Genomic DNA, 19,906 nt, shown 5'->3' with positions numbered 1-19,906 from the left:
AATCTACTTTCTTTGACAGCTTATGCATTTTCTCTTTCTATTAACTGTTCATGGTTTGGCTAAAGGTACAAGGATAATGTGGAGTTGCATGCAGAGAACGTTACGATGGATGTGAGATTGTCGGTGCACAATTCTACGAAAATTATTCTAATTAAGGCTTATTAAGAAAAATGGATTTAGATGATATTATCTAATAAATATAAATACAATAAATATAAATATAATGAACATTCTCAATATCATATATACAGTTATTAATTAATTAAAGATATTTAAATTAATGCAAATATAATATAATATAATAAATAATATCTCCAGTGCAATGACAACCTCGTGTCTTCGTCTATGTGGACTAGACAATGAGCGGTTAAGGTTGTTAGTACCTGGGCGTTTGTAGTTAGTGGCGCCGTGATAATATCGATGGTTGGTGCAGAGGTTGGAGTCGGAGGTGGTAGCGGAAGCGGTTCTTCCGGAGGATCAGGTAAAGGATCGGGAGTCAAAAGAGGCGAGGGATCACCTTCCGATGGTTGTAGATCGCGATTCGCACTCGCGTAGTAAGTCACTTGATCATCGTTCACGCACTCGAGCAACTGTCAAAAGGTGACATTGTTAGTATTCGCGCAGTTATGTTTTAAATTTCATGCGTAACGACTAAAAATATCAGTAAATAAAAATTGGAAGAGAAGTATTTTCATGTATTTGTATAAAATTAAAGTGTTGCGACAACACTGCCAACTATTCACTGCCTAATTGCCAAGCTGTGTGAACGTTTTGTGTATAATTATATGTATAAATAAAAAAAAAAAATATATATATATGTGTCATACATATGATTATGTATAATCGTATATATTAATTAAAAGTGATAATATAAAAATACATACGTTAATTAAAGATATATTAAAAAACTAGAACGCAAAAAGATTCAAATAGAATATTTATTATTGTTTTTCTTTTATAATTTTTATTAATAATACAAGTTATTTTATAAAGCTATTAAATGTGCACACTATTTTTTCAATAATAAATATTAGAATTTATACTTATCAAAAAATTTATTAATTAATATTTATTTATGTTGTATCCATTTATTTAAATAAATTCTATAAATCATGTTTATTACAGGATTTGTTAGTGAACGGTTGAAAACATACGCAGTTAAAATTGATGTTATGTCAAAGCACAGGAAAAAAAAATTATGTGTATCTTACATTCCTGTATTTAGGTATACCATCCCTACGACTTTTCGGCCATCTTTGCCACTGTCAAATGCAAAGAACATCTTTAAATTAAAAGCAGAAAGTGCGATGGAAGCGTATTCAGTGCAGTAAAATATGATAAGTAATATATTTGTTATTTTATATCGTAAACAACGATTTTTTTTCTTGAATCAGAAAATTGTTAAAAATGCGTTATTAAAATTCGTAATTTTTAATAATTGATTTTTATATAAAAAGAAAAAAAAATCTAATGTTTTTTACATGTATAAAAAAGTATAAAAAACTAATAAAATATGTTTTTCTTTCATGAATCTATTTATATTATTATCGTCAAATTAGAGTCTTACCTTGTTTTCTTCAGAGGTGGTGTCATCGGCTGGGTCCATCGAGTTAATTAACGGTAATTCGCGTAATGTGGCGTAATCTCCGTCATCGTCAGGCCCGCCGTCAGCGACGCCTCGTCTGGCTTTTCCCTTATTACTAGAAATTAGAAATAGAATTTCCAAAAGTGTCCCGCGATCTCGTTACGATTATACAACAATTGCCGAAGAAAGATGGAGAATCGGGTGACGAGGTGATTTGGAAAGTAAATTAAACGGAATAGATATGGATATGTATACAGATAGAGTATGAAGAATTTTTTGAAAGCTCTGCAATTTCTTTGGTACACTATCACACGCATAATGATAAATTTCAATTTTTAGATAAAAAAAAATCTTGATAACATTAATAGAGAATGAAAGAAACAAATAGAATATATCGTGAGAGATGATAACGTGAACGAAGTCATACTTTGGGTGATTATTTTATACGTAGCATGGTTTCAATATATCATGCTTTTTTTAAAATAAAATCCAAGCTTCCCAAAACACACAAACACAGCTACATTTGATGTACTCAATATTCTTTTATCATGAAAATATACGGTAAAAATAAACACAGCTAAAAATTAACAAACGTTCATCGGATAAATTTAGGTTTGTATCGAATATACTTCAGGCACGGTGAAGATGTATAAAAAGCGCTACTGTATTACAAATGTACAAACGTGGGCAGAGTGGTGAAAGCGTAGAAACAGATACACAAAGACACCAAGAGAGAGGAGGGAGGAGGGTAGTTACCGCGAGCCTGACGTACTAGGCAGGTCGTTAAAGGTGACCTTATGCTTGAGCTTCTTGTTCAGCCAACCCTTGTCGGACGTTGGTGCACCGCTGGTGTCACTCGGGGATTGCGCGGGTGAGGGACGTAATTTTGGCCTAAGCCAGTAGATCTGCTCGTCACCGTCAGCCGTCGATTCGCCGTCGACTCCATCGACGTTTCCGCCTATAACAGAAAGAAAATTAGTCACTTTCGGGTATTAGTATTCCGTACATTCTTTTCATCGATCAGGATTTAAATCACCACTCATCCTGGCTCATTCTATTTTACTATTTCGAAGATTTGCATCTGCTGCTATTTTCCTTCACTTCGCAAGAGTAAAAAAAAAAAAGAAATATCTTTAGAAAAATATATACAACACATAAAACAATAAACCAATCTTTTCTTAAATATTATGTCTCTGGCAAAAGAATTTTCGAATCTTGAAAGCATCTTCGCTGCCGTTATCTTACCTTGCGATCGGGCTTTTCTTTCCATAGCTGCTTTCTGTATGACGCTCATGATAGCCCTCTTCGGCGAGGTGTCAGCGATAGTGTAAGTTCTGCCGTTACCGACCACGAGCAAAGGCGCGCTGGTACCGTCATCGTCGTCCCTGGCCGACAGCAGATCGACGTCGGTCACGAGTTTGACCGACCTCGCGGATCTCACGGTGGCGCGTCCGATGGTCACGCGCAGCTTGAACGTCCAGCGTTGCTTGATGGTGAGAAATATCCAGAGTAATAACCACAGGAAGAGATGGAGTATCGTGCCGATGATGCAGGCGAGGATGGCGCCGTCCAGGCTGCCGCGATACACCACCGTGTAGTCGTAGAGTAACGGGGCGCCGCAGATCGCGATGGCCAGGAACACAACCAGGGCGGCGCAGTGTGGTAAATAGACCCAGCCGTTACCATCACGGCCGTCCTTTGACAGAATCACACGACGCTCGCGTTCCTGGTTCAGGAACGCCGTGAACCTGCGTCAAGTCATACTCGTATTTACATTTATATATTTATTTATTTATGTTAGTTTATACAAAGTAAAAAAAAAAAAAAAAAAAAAAAAATAACCAGTGAGCTATTTGTATTTTAAAAATCCTACTTCTCATCGGAAATCTCGGACTAGGTTTTAAAAATTGAAAAATGTGAACATTGTATCAATTTTTATTTTAAATGATTATTATGTGTCAATATGTTGAGATAGAACTGCATATCTCACATTTTGGAAATAAATAAAGTTCATTTTTTATTATATAAATGATAAAGTTCGGTTTTTATATCTTGGATATAAACTTAGAATTATGTATATATTTTCTACTCTGTCGCTCTTTTATTTTTTTATTTTTTGAATTAAATTGAAAGTTTTCCTCTTTTATAGGCAAAGCCGGTAAAGAGATATCCTGCGGAATTGAGATTGTTAATTGCTATCCTTTGTTGTATGCTACGGCAAGTCGAAAAAGAAGGATCGAAAAGTATTAAGAGAAGAATCTATTGAGTTTTATACTGAATAATAATAGTATTGAAAGGCACGCTTGTCTTGTGCGTGCTTCGAGTGCTGCTTTAAATTAGCGAATTAGCAAGTCAAATAAAAGACCGATGGAAAGCAAAAATTACGAGGTCGTTGAATTCGCGAAAGAAATGCGTTCTTTTGCGTTCAATGGTAAAAAACTGAAGCATGAAACACATGGACTTTTTAAAAAGAAGTATAAATATACTGTAAAAATACGTCTCTGCGTTTCAAAATAAAGTGTTAAAAATATCTCACGAAAAAAGAAATTAACTGATAAGCATCTGGTGTTGGTATATGATAATCTTGCTGTAAGTTAAAGAGCACAAACTCATTTATTTACTCTTATCTGATAACAACAGATGAGCCAGATAATTTTCTTCGTAAAAGAAACAGTCTGGCAGGTAATCTCTACCGGAGTTTAATCGATCAGATGCGGGTTGAATAAGCTCTCATGCTAAATATTTACCTGCCGTGGGCGTAGAAATACATGACCATGCTGGAGCAGAGCACGAGAAAGGACGAGAGGCCGAAGAGCACGAGAGTTACCGGGGGGTCCAGCACGAAGTACGAGTCTCCGAATATTGTTGAGATTGTACTCATCGTCGCTACGGTACGATGTCGAAGAAATGGCAGGACCTTTAGGGGACCTACCACTTGAACCTGAGAACACATATACATTTTTTGAAGATATCGTTAGCGCAAAATATGTGAGAAAATAAATATCTAAACCAAATATATATATATTTTTTTTTCTTTTCTCGAGATTATTTCGAGTATAATATGTTATAGGTACGCGATTTTAAACTTATATTTTTATATTATGTTCCAATTATGTTGGTAATAATTTTAGATTCTCCTTTGTAATTTTAGGAAATTTCTTCTTCAATTTTATTCATCAATTTCTCAGGTCTTTCAGATAAGACGTAGACATCCTGTTTCGTAATATATTTCTCAAGATTCTCGACGTTTCTCGGAATTTTTAACGTTTTATTGAGTTTTAGCTTATAAGCTTCCTGGCGTGAGTAGTAGTATACACGAGGAGAGTGGGTCGATTGAGACGTTAGTGAAGTTTCCTGCGAATTTAACTGGCATTGAATACTTTGCGTTGCTTACCTTATAAAGGACGGACATTCCGGCATAAGCCAGAAGGCTCTGTGCTGAATTCATGACCAGCTGCAGACTGAAAATTGTACCCAATGCTTTGTTGCACGACCAGAAGACGGCGGGATATCTTACCGAGTAGACGCCGAGCGCGGCGGCGTAATTCAGATATTCCAGGGTAATCGGGCCGTATGATTCGGCTGAAAAACGAAGTACACCAAGTGTATAAATCTCTTTTTTTTTTTTTTTTTTTACGAGCAAACATTCCCGCGATATTTATTCCCATTACGCGGGGTATAAAAAGTCAATCTGCGATTCCAGCACGAATATTTTATAAGCTATTATAAAAAAATACACATCAATCTTTTTCAATTTCCGTTGTTTTGTTAATTGCTTCATGACTTTTTTTACGGGACCATCGTGATGAAATAAAATATTTTATCATTCCATCCCTGAATGCAATAGTTATTTTTATTTTTCATGCATACCTATACACGTATTTATCAATTTCGTTGTTGTTCTGAAATATTTTTCGTATAAAATAATCTTCAGAGACAAAGAGCGATCAAATTACAATATAATCGACGACCGATTTACCTGTTTGAAGTTCCAGATTCAAATTTTCGGGATGATCGAGATCCGCCAGACTGTTCATCGTTAATGACATGCTCTGAGCCGTCATGTTTCCCGCACCGATGGTTTTAGAAGGTTTCGCCGTGGTGGATATCCTCGTAAGATTCTTCGCCTTCGATCTGCTCTTCGAACTGCTGTTTCTAGTGATGGTTCTCGTGGTTGGACGCCTTACAGTGCTATTCTTCGGGAGTAATGTCGTTCTCGAAGTTGTTGAAGTCGCTTCGGTGCTAGTTGTAGTAGTGGAAGTTATACCGGGACTCGAGGTAGTTCGGGATAAAGGTGGATCTGTGACAATTGCACGGATAATAGTCGAGAACATAGTGGTTGTTTCTTCAGTACGAGTCTCGACTACATCAGGAAGCGCCATGTTTGTTAGACCAGGCGTCGAGGTAGTGAATTCATCGACGTTCTTGTCATTGCCTTCTTCCGGGGTTAGGGTTACGAAAGGCTGAGGAGTTATCGGGCCTGTCAGGGTGCTTAGGTTGCCGATCGGATTCATGAAGCTTAACAACACCAGACGATCGCGATGTATCACCATCCAGTCGAGGTCGGTTCTCCATATCGTGTCTGTAACATGAGATGATAAAATATCTATTTTGAGTATCAAACAAAATAATAATAAAGAATTAATTTATGGTTAGTGGGGTAATATAACATATTATAAAATTTTTATTCTTGAGCTTTTATATATTTTTTACATTTATTTTTGCTTAACATAATTTTATTTTATTAATTTAATATTCTTCTTATTATAGTTTATTTAATTTCTCTTTTTTTTCCAATAAATATGCTTGCGTTTTCATCTCTAAACGCATAGCTGGCCTTTTCCAGATCTTTCAATTTTTTTATGATAGACTCAATTCAATTATCCTTCGGCCACTTGAGTGAACGAGATTTTTTGTTGCGATATCCTGCTTTATAACCGGCTTTACTGCATACAGTAAAGCGGTGGCGAGTTTGAAAAGGGACAATGACAGCACGAAGCGTTCCTTCGATCGAGTGACCCTCGAAGAGACTTGTCGCAGAGTGTTCCAGAAGAGATAAGTGTCGTCATGGTACCGGCCATCAGTTTCTATTAGTATTTCATGCGATTATGGTATGGTCAACGTTGGATATTCTGTTTACTCGCGCAAATAAATAAAAATTAACAAAAATATTAAAGCCCAACTATATTTTTTCCTAAATGTTATTAATATTAAATGCCAATCATTAATTATAATTAATAAGATAATTATAAAATTAAAATTACATGTAGAGATTTATTTATAATAGTGTAGACAGAAAAGATTATCTAATTAAATTTCAGAAATGTCCGTATTAATTTTTCTACAATGTAATTAATAAATAACAATACGGCTTAACTTTTTTTTGTATTATACAATGCGTATAAAATTTATAATTGAAAATTTCCCTTTCACTTACTCGTATTCACTAAACTTTCAATCGTCAACTTCTACGGAAGTCTGTGAAAAAGCTCTGAATAGATATTAAAGCGCAAAAGAAAATACCAATACATCGATTTCCTGTCTGGAACAATTTACTCCTCTCTTTTCTTGCATTGGTAAAGATTCTTTTTTTCCCCACCGCGATTTATCGTAAAACATTTCTTAGGTACTCTTAAGTTTCGTTTTTGTCTTGATTTCTTTATTGGCTTGACTTTTTTTTCTGATTTTAGTCGCTTTTAAACTTCGCGTTCAGTTATTGGGTTATTATTGATTCCATTGAACAAAATAAATCGCAGAACATCTTACAATTAGTATTGAGCAGCCATAATATTCCATTGAATAAAATAAATCGCAGAACATCTTAGCGTTTAATAGCTATGATATTCAAAAAGAATCAAAGGAAATAAATATATTTTACGATGTCTGTGTAATATTCATAAATTATTGAATACATAACTGATTTCTTGCTAATCATATAATATAGTTAGATTTTCTATTGCGTCATACATACAGCTATTAGTGTAACTTAATTATACCTTTCGTCATGCGTTTTGTAAGCACCATATTGCTTGAAGAAAAGTTTAAATTTCGCACAATTAATAAAACTATCTTTAAAAAGTTTGCAAATTATTCGTAAATTATTAATAAGCCAATTTTATGAAAATATTTTATGCAAATAATGTAAAGAGATTAAGATAATCATATATGATTTATTACTATTAAATAATTACTATAATAGCGTTTAATAATATTTTAATAATTTTAAGACTGATTATATAAGAAAAAAATGTGCAATATTTCTTGATATTTTAATACATTTACAATAATACAATTTATGAACATATTTTACTTTCACGATAAAAAAATTAATTCTCCGTTATCAACGTATCTTATTTGATTGATCATTGATTGAACTGATCTTTTTACGTGAAATTCAACGTGCTAATATCCCATACATGGAAAGAATATGAAAACGACATTGAATTAATTTCACCGTCGGCGGAAAATTAAATCTGTCCGTCTCAGTAATTGGTTTTAGTTAATGAGCCCTCAACGAAACTTTGCCCTTTGACGTAATATTCGTGCGAATGTAATATTGTAACAATATTCGGGCCAACCTCCGTCGTTCATATTGAACAATTACATTTTAATTATATTTCCATATAATTTGCTATTGAATAATGAAATTAATAAATTTCTTTGCGACTGAGAGATTATAATCTGACTAGACGTGAAAAAAAGAGACGCTATATAAATATATAACAATATAATCGATCCTATGCAAAATTTCTAACTATTTTAATTTGATCTCATATAACGATAATAATATCATAAAAAAAAGAATTATTTGTGAAGTTTAATCCATGATTTTGTAGGTTTTATATATTAATTTATTAATTTTATTGTCATGACACGCGTTTAAATTTTATAAGTTAAGTCGGATTCAAGGGTCTAAAACGAGCGTATGGAATTCTATTCCATATGCTCGTCTGAGCTTGATTCTCTCACAAATACATACAATGACGAGCCCCGAGAAAGTGAAAATCACGCGGGAAATCTAGTCGAAGCTATAAAGTCGCGCTTAATTGACCGTCCCTCACATCCTGACTGCGCACGCGCACGTTTATCCTTCCTCTTTCGGGGTTCGAAATATTTTTAGTCTCAGAATACAGCGTAATTACAGCCAGGGGATTAAACTTCTCTCAACCCCCGACGTCCCACGGCGTCCTTCACCGTCGAGGTTCCGCATTCTCGGTATCTTTAATCCCGTTGGGGATGACGTAGGAAGGGGTTAAGCCGCGAGGACGACAAAAATGCAGGTCTCCTGCAGCCTTAAGTCAGATTACGTCGCTTTCAGTTGACCTTTCTTGTAGTGGCAAACGCTACCTTTCGCGATGATTAATTGCACAAAATTGTTACAATTGTAAAAACGAATATGAATATATTCTATAGTCGCAAATAATTAAAAATAACGAGCTAATACAAAAGTGAAAAAAAATTGCGTCTTATTATTATTAAACTGTATTTAAATAACAATAAGAATTTTCGCAACACCCGGTTTTTATAGGTTCGAAGGAATTGGATAGAAACCTACTATTATCCACTTTCGCTCAAGAGGTTGTTTCAACTTCTAAACTTACAATAAAGTTACATACGTCGAAAGCTATATAGGAGAAACCCCATCTTATTCGAAGTTGTTCTACCATATATCCGAGGTGCGTCAATAGTAAGGACGAAGCACAGTTGTTCTTCTTCACAACTTCTGAAGAGGAAGAACAATTTCGTCTTTTCAGACAGACTTCTTCTTTCTCAGATATAGAAAATTTTCGTTATAAGAGTTACAACTGTTGATCGATATCAAAGGTATTGCTTGTTACTATCGCGAAAATTAGACGATTTCGAAAATTACAGTTAGTTAAGTATTTCCGTTGCGGTGAAGCTCCGGTTAATTAAAATGCATATCGATTGACATTGCGTGTTTAATGCGGACGTGGACGAAATTTCTATATAAATCGACTGCGCGCGAATAACACGGTCTCATTATGAATGTATCAATTCGTGCATGTAATTGTACTCGTATTGTAATTATATTATAATGGTCGGAAGTAATAAAATTTGCATTTTTGGATGAACATATTTAACTGGATTGATCACGTTTAATGGCTTACAAAATCGTATGCATCACTGTGTTTTTTTTAATCTTTTTAACAAAGGTTTTTCATTATTTTAAATTGTCTACAATTTGTTTAGATACGTAATATTGCGTCTTTATACAGTGCATCGCAGAATCGAGTATATGTGATCTGTATTTATGTAACATCGCTATTTATAAGATGCTTGGAAAAAAGGTTGAAAATGTTGATATTACTCAGAATTCTCATATAATAAAAAATATTAAATCAATAATGCGTTTTTTATCGATTTTTTTTATTTTCTTGATCTCGTCGAAAAGTCTGCATTTCGAACTGTATTGATTATGTGTGACTCCTAAAAAAAAATTAATTATTTCTCTTTTTTATCGTTATATTGAACTTATTATTTCTGTCGTTTTTTTTTTTTTTTTTTTTTTTTTTTTTTATTTAATCTCGATTCATTCATCTCAAGGATGCATATTTTCAGCACCCCTTTTTAAATATATAACTACATAATTAAACGAACATCGATCCAAACCTACGTTACATTACGCTATGAATGTAACAAGTATACATATATATCACATTTTAAAGTATCCTTAATTTTTGAGTGTTATCAGTGAGGCTTTACAATTATAAAAGAGAAGAAAGGAAAAATAGAATAATTAATAAAAAATCTGATAACAAAGTATCTTTCAATTAACAGCAACATTATCTTTTAAATCATTAAAATAAATTTCTTATAATATAAATAAAACCAATTAGCATCGTATAGTTAAAAATACACTTTATCATGTTCCAAATATATAAAAACAGTTAAACTCCTAGATGCGAAGGAATTTTTTTCGCTGCTGACATTGCTCGGAATCGCTCGCGATTCTAGTCGGATAATCTTTCTTCCGCGCATATACATATGCAAGTCGGATACGACTTGACGCTAACGGTCACGTTCAAGTTCATGAATATAGGAGAGAGCGACGTCGAGACGTGGAGGGTGGTTGCCGGCAGGTTGTAAGCAACCCCTGACCCCCAACAGTCAGCCACCCACTCTTTCTCGTTGTCGGCAGAGGAAAGGGGGGAGGGTCACGACAGTGACCTTTGTAATGGCGTTATCGCGTCGACTCGGTATTCCAGCTCGGTAGACAAAAGTGCCATGCCATTCGCGTTATAATGGACCGATCGTACAGGGTTACATAGCGAAATGACTCCTCGTTCACGATGCATTAACGCAAGAATGCGCCTCTTACTCCATAAAGGCGAAGGCCATAGAATGGATGTTGACATCCACCTCTCGTCGCATATGTCATTACCTCTGTAACATGTTTTGTTCTTAAAGATCATACCAACTGACCTTTGCAAATGAAAAGTTGCAATGTTCCTAGGATATTCTCGTTCATCAATGGAGAATTACGACGATGTATAGATACTAGAAGCTAGCATATGACATTCATTACGTTCGCGACTCGTGTTGGGTCGCTTCACGATAAACGTAAAATTACACACGTTTATGCACAGCACAAGGGGATTTTTTTTTAAATACGTTTCAGCGATATAAAGTTACGATATGATTAGAATAAATAACGTATCGGTCAAACGCGAAAAAACGGAATTTTCGAGAGAGATTCGGTTACGCATTCGCGGTTTAAAAATTATTCACATCAAGGTAGATACCGTTGGAGCGTGTTATCGTTTGATGCGTCTGCGCGAGAACGATTTGCGCTACCGTAGAACGGTAATGATAACACATATGCATATTTTACGGAATATCGGATGCCGTAGGAATTGCACATGAAATATGTTGCGCTTTGCGTTCGAGTCTATGAATATGGGATGCGCATATCGGAGGGATGCACTTGCGTCGCGCAAACACGTTTGTACACATGATGCACACGTAACATCTTGCGGTGTGAAAGATACGCAGATTATATATCGTTATCGTCCTATATGATTAGGCTTAAATATTGGAAAACGCGATTAAATGGTCTTACTGATCTGGACTACAACTATTGATTAAAATGATTGATTATATAATAGAGATGTTTATTACTTAAAAAGAAATGTTTATCATTTATTTAAAAAGAGACGTACTAACAATTGAATATGTTCTATTTTATTGAAAATAGAGAATTATAAATTACGATAAAATAATACAGGGAATAAAACAATATAAAACTATATTAATCAATGCAAAGATTGTTATAAATAAATAGATGATATATCTCAAAAATTTATTTAATTCTAGAAGTAAAATTTAAATGTAGAAATCATAATTATTTTATTCTTATTATTTATTCTACTATGATATTAACGTATTGTACATAATATATAACATAAGCGTGTGTATTATTTAAATATTATTTATATCAATGTCTGTAATCAATTTTGGATTAATCATAAAGTTTTATATAACAAAAAGAAAAAAATAAAATTTTCGAAAAAAAGCTGCAAACGTTTAAAATAAAAAAAAATCTTTTGATATTTTCGAAGTTGCAAACATTTAAAAACAAAAATCTGTATAAAATCCCAGGTATGATCGCCGACAATTACATTTCCGATTTTGCCGCTCGCACGCGATCAAACATCGCACAGCTCATAAACCACGGGCATATCCCGGCACTTCCGGCCGCGCGATGCAACACCCCGTACGGGATGCAGCTAAATCATCGATAATGAAATTGCGTAGCAAGCTGGGCGATAGGCTCTCGAGCGTGTAGACCGCGATAGACAGGTGCTTCTCCCCTCTCCCTCCTGCTGCTCTCTCTCTGTAGATATAATCGACCGGCCGGTCCATTCGGAAGACGATGCAGAGAGCGGAAGGCGGGATATAGGCGGGTGCAAGATGCACGCAGGAGGAAAAGGGCAGAGTCGGTCGGTGTAATTTTATGTAAACTAATTACGCGCTAATTCGGTTACGGTCAACGTGCGTGGAATAGAGCCGTCAGGCGGCTCGCTGCAATCAACCCCGCAAGGGACAGCGTAGAGCAAACAGAATCAGCCGAGTTATAAAGGAGGGGACGGAAGTGAAGAGGAGAAACTGGAGGACAGAGAACGATGGAACGTTCTTCCTCGGTTCTTGTGCGGTTGTTGTCCCTTCGTTCTCTGCATTCTGTGGATGTATGTGTTTTATGTGTGCACACGTTATTTCCGTTCCGCAAGTGCATAAGAGAAGGAAGAGGAATCGTTTATAATTCGTGTGACAGCTGCAGTTGCTTATTGAAATTTTTCATCCACGTCTCCGACATCTTATAAGAATTTTCTCTCTGAAAATATGTCTATAAACGATCGTGTTGAAAGAGAACTCTCAGAATTATCCAAACTTATATTGCCTTTATTATTGAAGCATTTTTTTCGACTCAAGAAATTGAATAATATATATATATATATATATATATATACCTAAGAATTTATAGTAAAAGGTTCAATTGTTATTAAAAGTTCCATACTATTTTGTGTATTTTTTTCTCTAAAAATTAATAGTTATTATATTGATTTATTAGTATCTGTGTACAAGAAGACACACAACTCAACAATATCCATTTATATATAAACATATCTTATTTTTTTTTTCAAAGTATAATTTGTTACTTTTTTACACTCATTTTATTAAACATTGCGGTTTAGTTACAATTATTGTGATAATATATTCCATCCGCTTGAAAAGACAAAAGCAGAAATGCAAATATTTTGCATGAGCGAATTAATGCTATTTTAATGCGAAACTAAATACATACAATACATGCGCATTAAAACAAAGCTCTTTTGTTAACGCCTTCGTCGGTATTTTGCGTTTTCCGTTTCTCGGTAAAAGATAAAATATCGTCTATTTTTCCATTGTAAATGTATATCTCTAATAAAAAGTTGTTTTTTTAATTATTCTTTTATTCTTCTTTTCTATTTCTTCTAATTATTAATCTATTTTTCTATATATAAATTGTAACTATATATACATATAACTCAATTTAAAATTATATAATTTATTTTTTTGCGATAGAGAAGGCTGTTTATCGTATACGAGAAAAAGTAGTCAGTCGTTGATGCAAGTTACGTTGTGAAATTGCATCAATTCTCCGCGAGGCAAACAGGACAGGAATCGCCGCGAGCTTTCAAAGGTTTAAACGAGACGGGGGCGTTCAAGGAGAGAAGGGATTTTACGAACGGGAAATCCTGCAGCAAACTGTATGCACACACCTGACCGATCAATACACGAGCGAGGACGTAGCCAGGACGAAGTTACCCTGTTACATCCCCGTCTGCCTCTTCATCCCGTCGCGCGAAACTTTCGTGGCGATAACGCAGTTAAAATTGGAAGTTACCTTATTTTCGGTATTATCATCAGAAGGAAAAAAAGATAAAAGATTTGTTCCCGGCAGCTTATTAGCGAAAGGATGGATCAAAGTGTGGAAACTTGGAAAATCTTGGTGACAGGAGTAGATTAATAAAATAATTTTAATTGTGCTTTTATTGCAGAGAATCGTGTAAATTTGAGACCCGATTTAGAGAGATAATTTCTATGTGGAAAAAAAAAAAAAAAAAAACAAACTTGCGATTTGAATTTTAAAATAGACTTAAAGGTCCACGTGTATTTCCATAACGCGTGACTTAGGCACGTTTCGGTCTCTTTGTGCCAACAATTTTATTTTCAGTATCAGAAATCTGTGTCGAACGATAGCGTGTGCTCGTGCTTGTTTAAATCTTAGATAATACTAGAATCACACAGAACATAAATTATACAATAATATCATGGAATGTGAAGTAAATTTTCATTTCTACGGTGAGAAATTTACATTTGATTGAAAAATTCATCCTTCGTTGCATATATCGTATTTGATTTCAATTTTCTTTAATCCTCCGTATTATTTTTTGCACATTGCATATATAAATATTATAAATATTATAAATGCGCTGCCAGGTATTGTCTGACAACTTCTTTGTTTATAAAATCAACAGACACTCTGTGGAGCTACCTCCCCCAGTGTGATTTCGAAAGTTTTATGGCGCACAATGTTTCATCCATACATTTACGAGAGGGAGAGAGTTCGAGGGGCGCTTAAATATTTATGACTGTCGAGGAATATCAGCCGTCACTCTGCCCGCACCTCTTTATTCTGATATTCAAACACACCATCCGTATGATTGCAAGAGACCAGACCGGTAGCCGCAAGTCTATAGACCTCGGCTTATAACGCGCTTTCTCATTTTGTTTGCGATCATTAAGTGGTAGAACGAGATTTTATTATCTAAAGTTCCACGCTCTGAAATTGCGTGACTGTAAATTATCTTCATCATATATACATTTCCGCGTTTCATCGCGCGCGCAATAAATATACGTCCGTCCTCCTCTCTATCTAGTCTAGAAAATTAAATTGACAAGTTATTGAAAATTGCACGGGTTGTTTGATTTCATCCAATCGCGTAGCACAAACTTTGTTAAAGTTTTATAATCAAGTGCTAGATGATTTAGAATTATGTCATAATAAAAGATTTTTCCTATCTTACTCCGTATTTTCACATAATGAAAATACAATCATAATGCCCGCTATCAAACATTAAATTAACAATCTAGTAAAAATTGTGTATAATATTTATTGATACGATGCAGTTTAGAAAAGCGTAACGCATTGTAACGTTCTCTGGAAATCATTGTTTTACATAAAAAAATTGTTAGTGAAACAACCCTAATTAAAAATTAAATAATTATTTGGCTTTAAAATATTAATTCCTATTTGAAATAAAGATTTTTTTCGAGTGAACTTAGTAAACGCAATTTTTACGTAAAATTCAATCTTGTATAATTATTTCTTCTTGCTTCACTTTTCTACAAGTTTATTTTTCAAGTCGATACTATTTATATAGATACTTGAAAGTCTCGCTTAACGGAAAATGTTACGTGCCTGAATACACACTTTCAAAAAGTTTTCGAATTATTCCGATGAATTTGATTCATCTTATGATATTCTTCTATTTCTCTTCTCTTGAATGCATCTAATCGACCTAAGGGAAACGAAAAGGAATTTCACATTTCACGATCCTTTAAAGTTCCCAGCAGGCGAATCATTAGCGCGTGATCCCCATTAGCAACAGGTATAATGAGCAAACTTTGACGCCACCCTGTCCGCGCTGAGAGGGTTTAGGTTCGAGAAATCTTCTCTCGAGGTTCGCTAGAATCAATCAATCCGTCAGTCGATATCTGCACGGAAAATTGGATACGCTACAGAGAGAGAGCTGGCCAGAGATCTCGTCGATTGCGAGATTCCGAGCGGAAAAGCACGTTGAAAGTTTTCCTGCTACGGCACGAGTGCTAGACTTCGGGATCCGACATAATGATAACACGGGTTTTCACTTTAACGGACGGAAATCGCGCGGGTACAGATGTGTATGCAAAAGTAACAGCCGTCGGTTATCCGCCTGTCTTCCCTTTGGCAGAAAAATCGAAGCAGGTGTAGCAAATATATATCGCTATTAGAATGATTTGATTTCCATTTCAAATTTTTGCCATTATTTAGCAATTTAGCTATAAATAATGACCGAATCATACAATCCAAATAAGAGTATCGATTTTATCTTGCATTATGCAATAATCTTGTTAATGGATTGTGAATAGATTATATTATTTGTTTACACATGAAATTTATTTTTTATTTTCTCTCGCAATTTTTTTCATATTTATATTTATTTAAATTCATATGCTTTTTTAAAAATTTGAAGAGAGAGATTATTATTTGCTATTAATTTCAAATTTTCGATATCAAGTTAATGAAATGAAAAATTACTGGACCATATAAAGTTGATTAAAAAGTATATTTTCTAATATTTCTATACTTTTTAAGGCGTGAAAATGATATCATGTATAAAGCTTCGCAAATTTGCAGATGAAAAAGCTATAGTAGCGGATAACATAGTGGAAAACGTAAATCAAGAAAGAGCCTTTACTGTAGGAGGTGAGTATACGCAAAGGAAGATGTTTGCTTTTCATTCTGACTTGTCGAACAACTTCGCATACAACTTTGTACGATACTCTAACGAATGCCTCCGTTGTTGCCAAAAGATGTTGTTTGCCTCTTCCTTTCCCCCATACTTTCCAAGTGCGAACATTCTCTCTCTCTCTCTCTCTCTCTCTCTCTCTCTCTCTCTCTCTCTCCCTGCCTCCCCCTCTCTTTTTCTTTCTCTCTTCAAGAAATGTTTCGAAATAAAAGTGATTATAAACATAGCTGTAAAAAATTTGTCTAAATGCGACAAAGAGCGATCTTATATAAATTAAAACAGTGCTAATTTAAGACCTGTGAAGAAATTTTTTCGTATCTTGTCATTATTGCAAAATAACGTATAATCCCGATAAAAAATGTGATATTTTAATAAAAAAATTACAACTTTTCATAAGAAAAGAATTAATAAATAAGAATCAATACATGTACAGATTCGATATTATGCGGGCTTTTCCTTTTTATTTTTAATTTGTGAATATGTAGATTTCATATTAATTATTAAATGTGATTAAAAACTAGTGTAGAATATCCTCACATTTATAATTAATAAGACTTATTGTTAATTTAAACTTAACAAGAATTGATCGTACAAGAATTGATTCGTGTTAATCATGGATTTAATTTATATTTTTTCTGAATTCTTTCAATAAAAAAGAATTAATTTCTTACAAAGAGAATTATTGATTTATTTATTTAAAAAAATGACCTACATAGATCGCTGAAATTAAATGCGGATCAACTATATTTTTGTAATCTTTAAGCGATTTATACAATTTACGAGACTAATGAAACCTACCGAATACGTGTGTCCCTTGTCAATCGGATGACCCAGATTTTCTCGAATCCGCATTTAAAGCTAAAATTTAACGAAGGGATTTTAACGAGGCATAAAATCAATCTGTATTTATGGCAATCGTCAGCCTAGCAATCTGTTGGTGTATTAGCAATTTTATTTATTATTCGTGCGGGCTTTTTGTCTCATCGTTAACGCGATCGCGTTATCCCAAATAAAAGGTTCACAGATGAAAGCTTGGTTGTTTTTACCATCACGGGTGTAATCTCTCACAATAATGTGCGTGTAGCGCTTTAAGTGCAGCGGATTCAAGCGGACCTATTTTTCAAGCACGGGCGAGAGCAATTTCATGTCGCGTTTAGGGCACTCGAATCCCACTCTGCGCTAGCGATAGTCTGCCATCTGAATTGTTGACTCGTACTACTAGTGGGACTAGCGTTGACTTTAATCCGCATGGTTGTCGCGCTATAAGAGTAATATTTTCGCTGGAAAAATATTATTTTTTTTTTTTTTTTTTGCGTAACTTTTCAATGAAACATTATTTCATAAATATTTTTATTGCTACAATTAAAAAGCTCTTAGGGACAAACTATCAAATTAAATTAGAAATAAACAAATAAGTGCGGTTTTTATTGGAGCGTAAATTTATTAATAATTCATAAATATAAGCTGACGCTTCGGTCCATCTTTTTCAACGCAAATTATATAAACAAAACTACGAAATGGAGATCTCATATAACTTTATAATAAATTAAACAGTTCAACAGTAAATATATTATATACTAATAATAATTAGTCAGATCAAGTGAGTTAAATAACTTAAAAAAAAAGAAAAAACAAATGTATATATTTTAATATTTACTTTTAAATTTACCGAGCAAAAGAAATGCATCTCAAGTACGTCGGCTTGAAATATATCTTTATTAACGATAAATATGAAAGTAATATTTGCGACAATAATAACGGATAAAGAAGAGGATATTGCATTCGCGCACGTGATTATACTTCAGCTTACGTTCCCTAAAACGTTATAACTGTTGACATCAAATCTGTTGCACGGTGACTTTATTGCACGTATAATGCAGATTGAAGGGAACAACCATGTATTTTCCATTCACGGCGATAGCACGCGCGCGCGAGGGAGCTTTTATGAAAGTTAAAGGCTTTCTTTTCGAGCGTTCCCCGAGGAGTCCTATTATTCTGCGTGAAACAGCGTCCGAGAATATTTATAATGAAACTTGAAATTTGCATGATTATAGTCAGAAAGTAAAAGGCACTTATTCGGTGCGTCGGTATCTTTTACACCGGTATCTCTTAGTGCGGAATGAGATATTATTTTTTGCGAAAAATAAGCTGAAATACGAATCACTTTAACTCTTACGTACATAATGTACTAAGCCATTTTTTAAATACAATTTATAATCATAGTAAAATACACTCTTGAGAATTTCATGTTTGAGTCCATCGATTTTACCACTTGACATTATTTTATTGCAAAATTTGTATTAGTTTAAAAAATGTGAAGTAGTTTAATAAAAGATTTTTCTCTCGTAAACATTTTTTTATATTTACACACTTTTGTAATAAAATCTGTTTTTTAGAGTGAATAAAATAAAAGTATTTCTATAATAATCGAATTAGAAATTGCTACAAATTCTAATATATTTTCTTCGTAACTTGAAAAATGCTTTTATACTTTACAGACTACTCACGCGATCATCAAATTAATTACTAGCAAACGTTGTCATAGTCGGGAGAAACAACAATCGTATCTCGTCAAACTGCGTATCAGTAAATGGAGACGTGGCATTTCATTCGACGTGAGCTTGGCATAAAAAATGTGCCATTTACACGATAAAATGCTATAATATATCACTGTGTTTGCGTGACCTATCATAGACATAATTATTATGGTTGCGAAACAGTAACGATACACATTAAAAAATACTAATAAATCTTTTAAAATTTATTATTGTCTTTGTTTTCAGATTTCCATATTTTTTAAAAACTGCAATATTTATTCTTGTGTGATTTTACAACTCTCTCTTAATTCTTTTTTTAATTAAATATTTATAACATAAATATCACTTTTCTCACTCAATTATTTAATAATTATTTCTTAATTATTTCTTAATAATTAAATAATTATTTCTTGAGTCATTTCTAATAGTTAAAAATTCAAAATTCAGCAAAAAACATTCTAATTTATTATAATAATATATATTAAACAATTATAATATTAAAAATTATCAATTAATAAATAAATATATAACTTAAAATTTATTTTTATGTCATACAATTTTTAAGGTGTATCCTCGGCTAATAAAAATCTAATTTGTATAATTGCAAGAAACGACCACCCATAACTTCATTTGCTCAATTTTCGCTACAACCGCAACTGTAGTTTCTCATCTACGCGTGAATTCATATTTATTCTAGGCATGCCAGAGTT

General features: G+C 33.8%; 1 protein-coding gene across 5 annotated transcripts in view; it reads right to left on the bottom strand.

Moving 5' to 3' along the window:
• Tinc (transmembrane protein tincar) overlaps positions 1 to 19,906 on the bottom strand; it is a 116,059-nt gene that overhangs the window by 4,354 nt on the left and 91,799 nt on the right. For 3 of the 5 annotated variants that reach the window (XM_072903965.1, XM_072903966.1, XM_072903967.1), the window contains 8 exons: positions 5,565 to 6,167; positions 4,980 to 5,167; positions 4,333 to 4,526; positions 2,831 to 3,333; positions 2,342 to 2,543; positions 1,568 to 1,700; positions 1,212 to 1,262; positions 384 to 590 (listed from right to left, as the gene is read on the bottom strand). In XM_072903965.1, the coding sequence (XP_072760066.1) occupies positions 384 to 590; positions 1,212 to 1,262; positions 1,568 to 1,700; positions 2,342 to 2,543; positions 2,831 to 3,333; positions 4,333 to 4,526; positions 4,980 to 5,167; positions 5,565 to 6,167 (2,081 nt within the window). The remainder of the gene's footprint in view (positions 1 to 383; positions 591 to 1,211; positions 1,263 to 1,567; positions 1,701 to 2,341; positions 2,544 to 2,830; positions 3,334 to 4,332; positions 4,527 to 4,979; positions 5,168 to 5,564; positions 6,168 to 19,906) is intronic. The other 2 variants (XM_072903968.1, XM_072903969.1) reach the window with 2 other exon arrangements.

Source organism: Anoplolepis gracilipes, chromosome 12 (genome assembly GCF_047496725.1).
Source record: "Anoplolepis gracilipes chromosome 12, ASM4749672v1, whole genome shotgun sequence".
NCBI classification, from domain to species: domain Eukaryota; kingdom Metazoa; phylum Arthropoda; class Insecta; order Hymenoptera; family Formicidae; genus Anoplolepis; species Anoplolepis gracilipes.
Note: the sequence above shows the minus strand (reverse complement) of the source record. Positions and strands in the feature narration are given on the sequence as shown.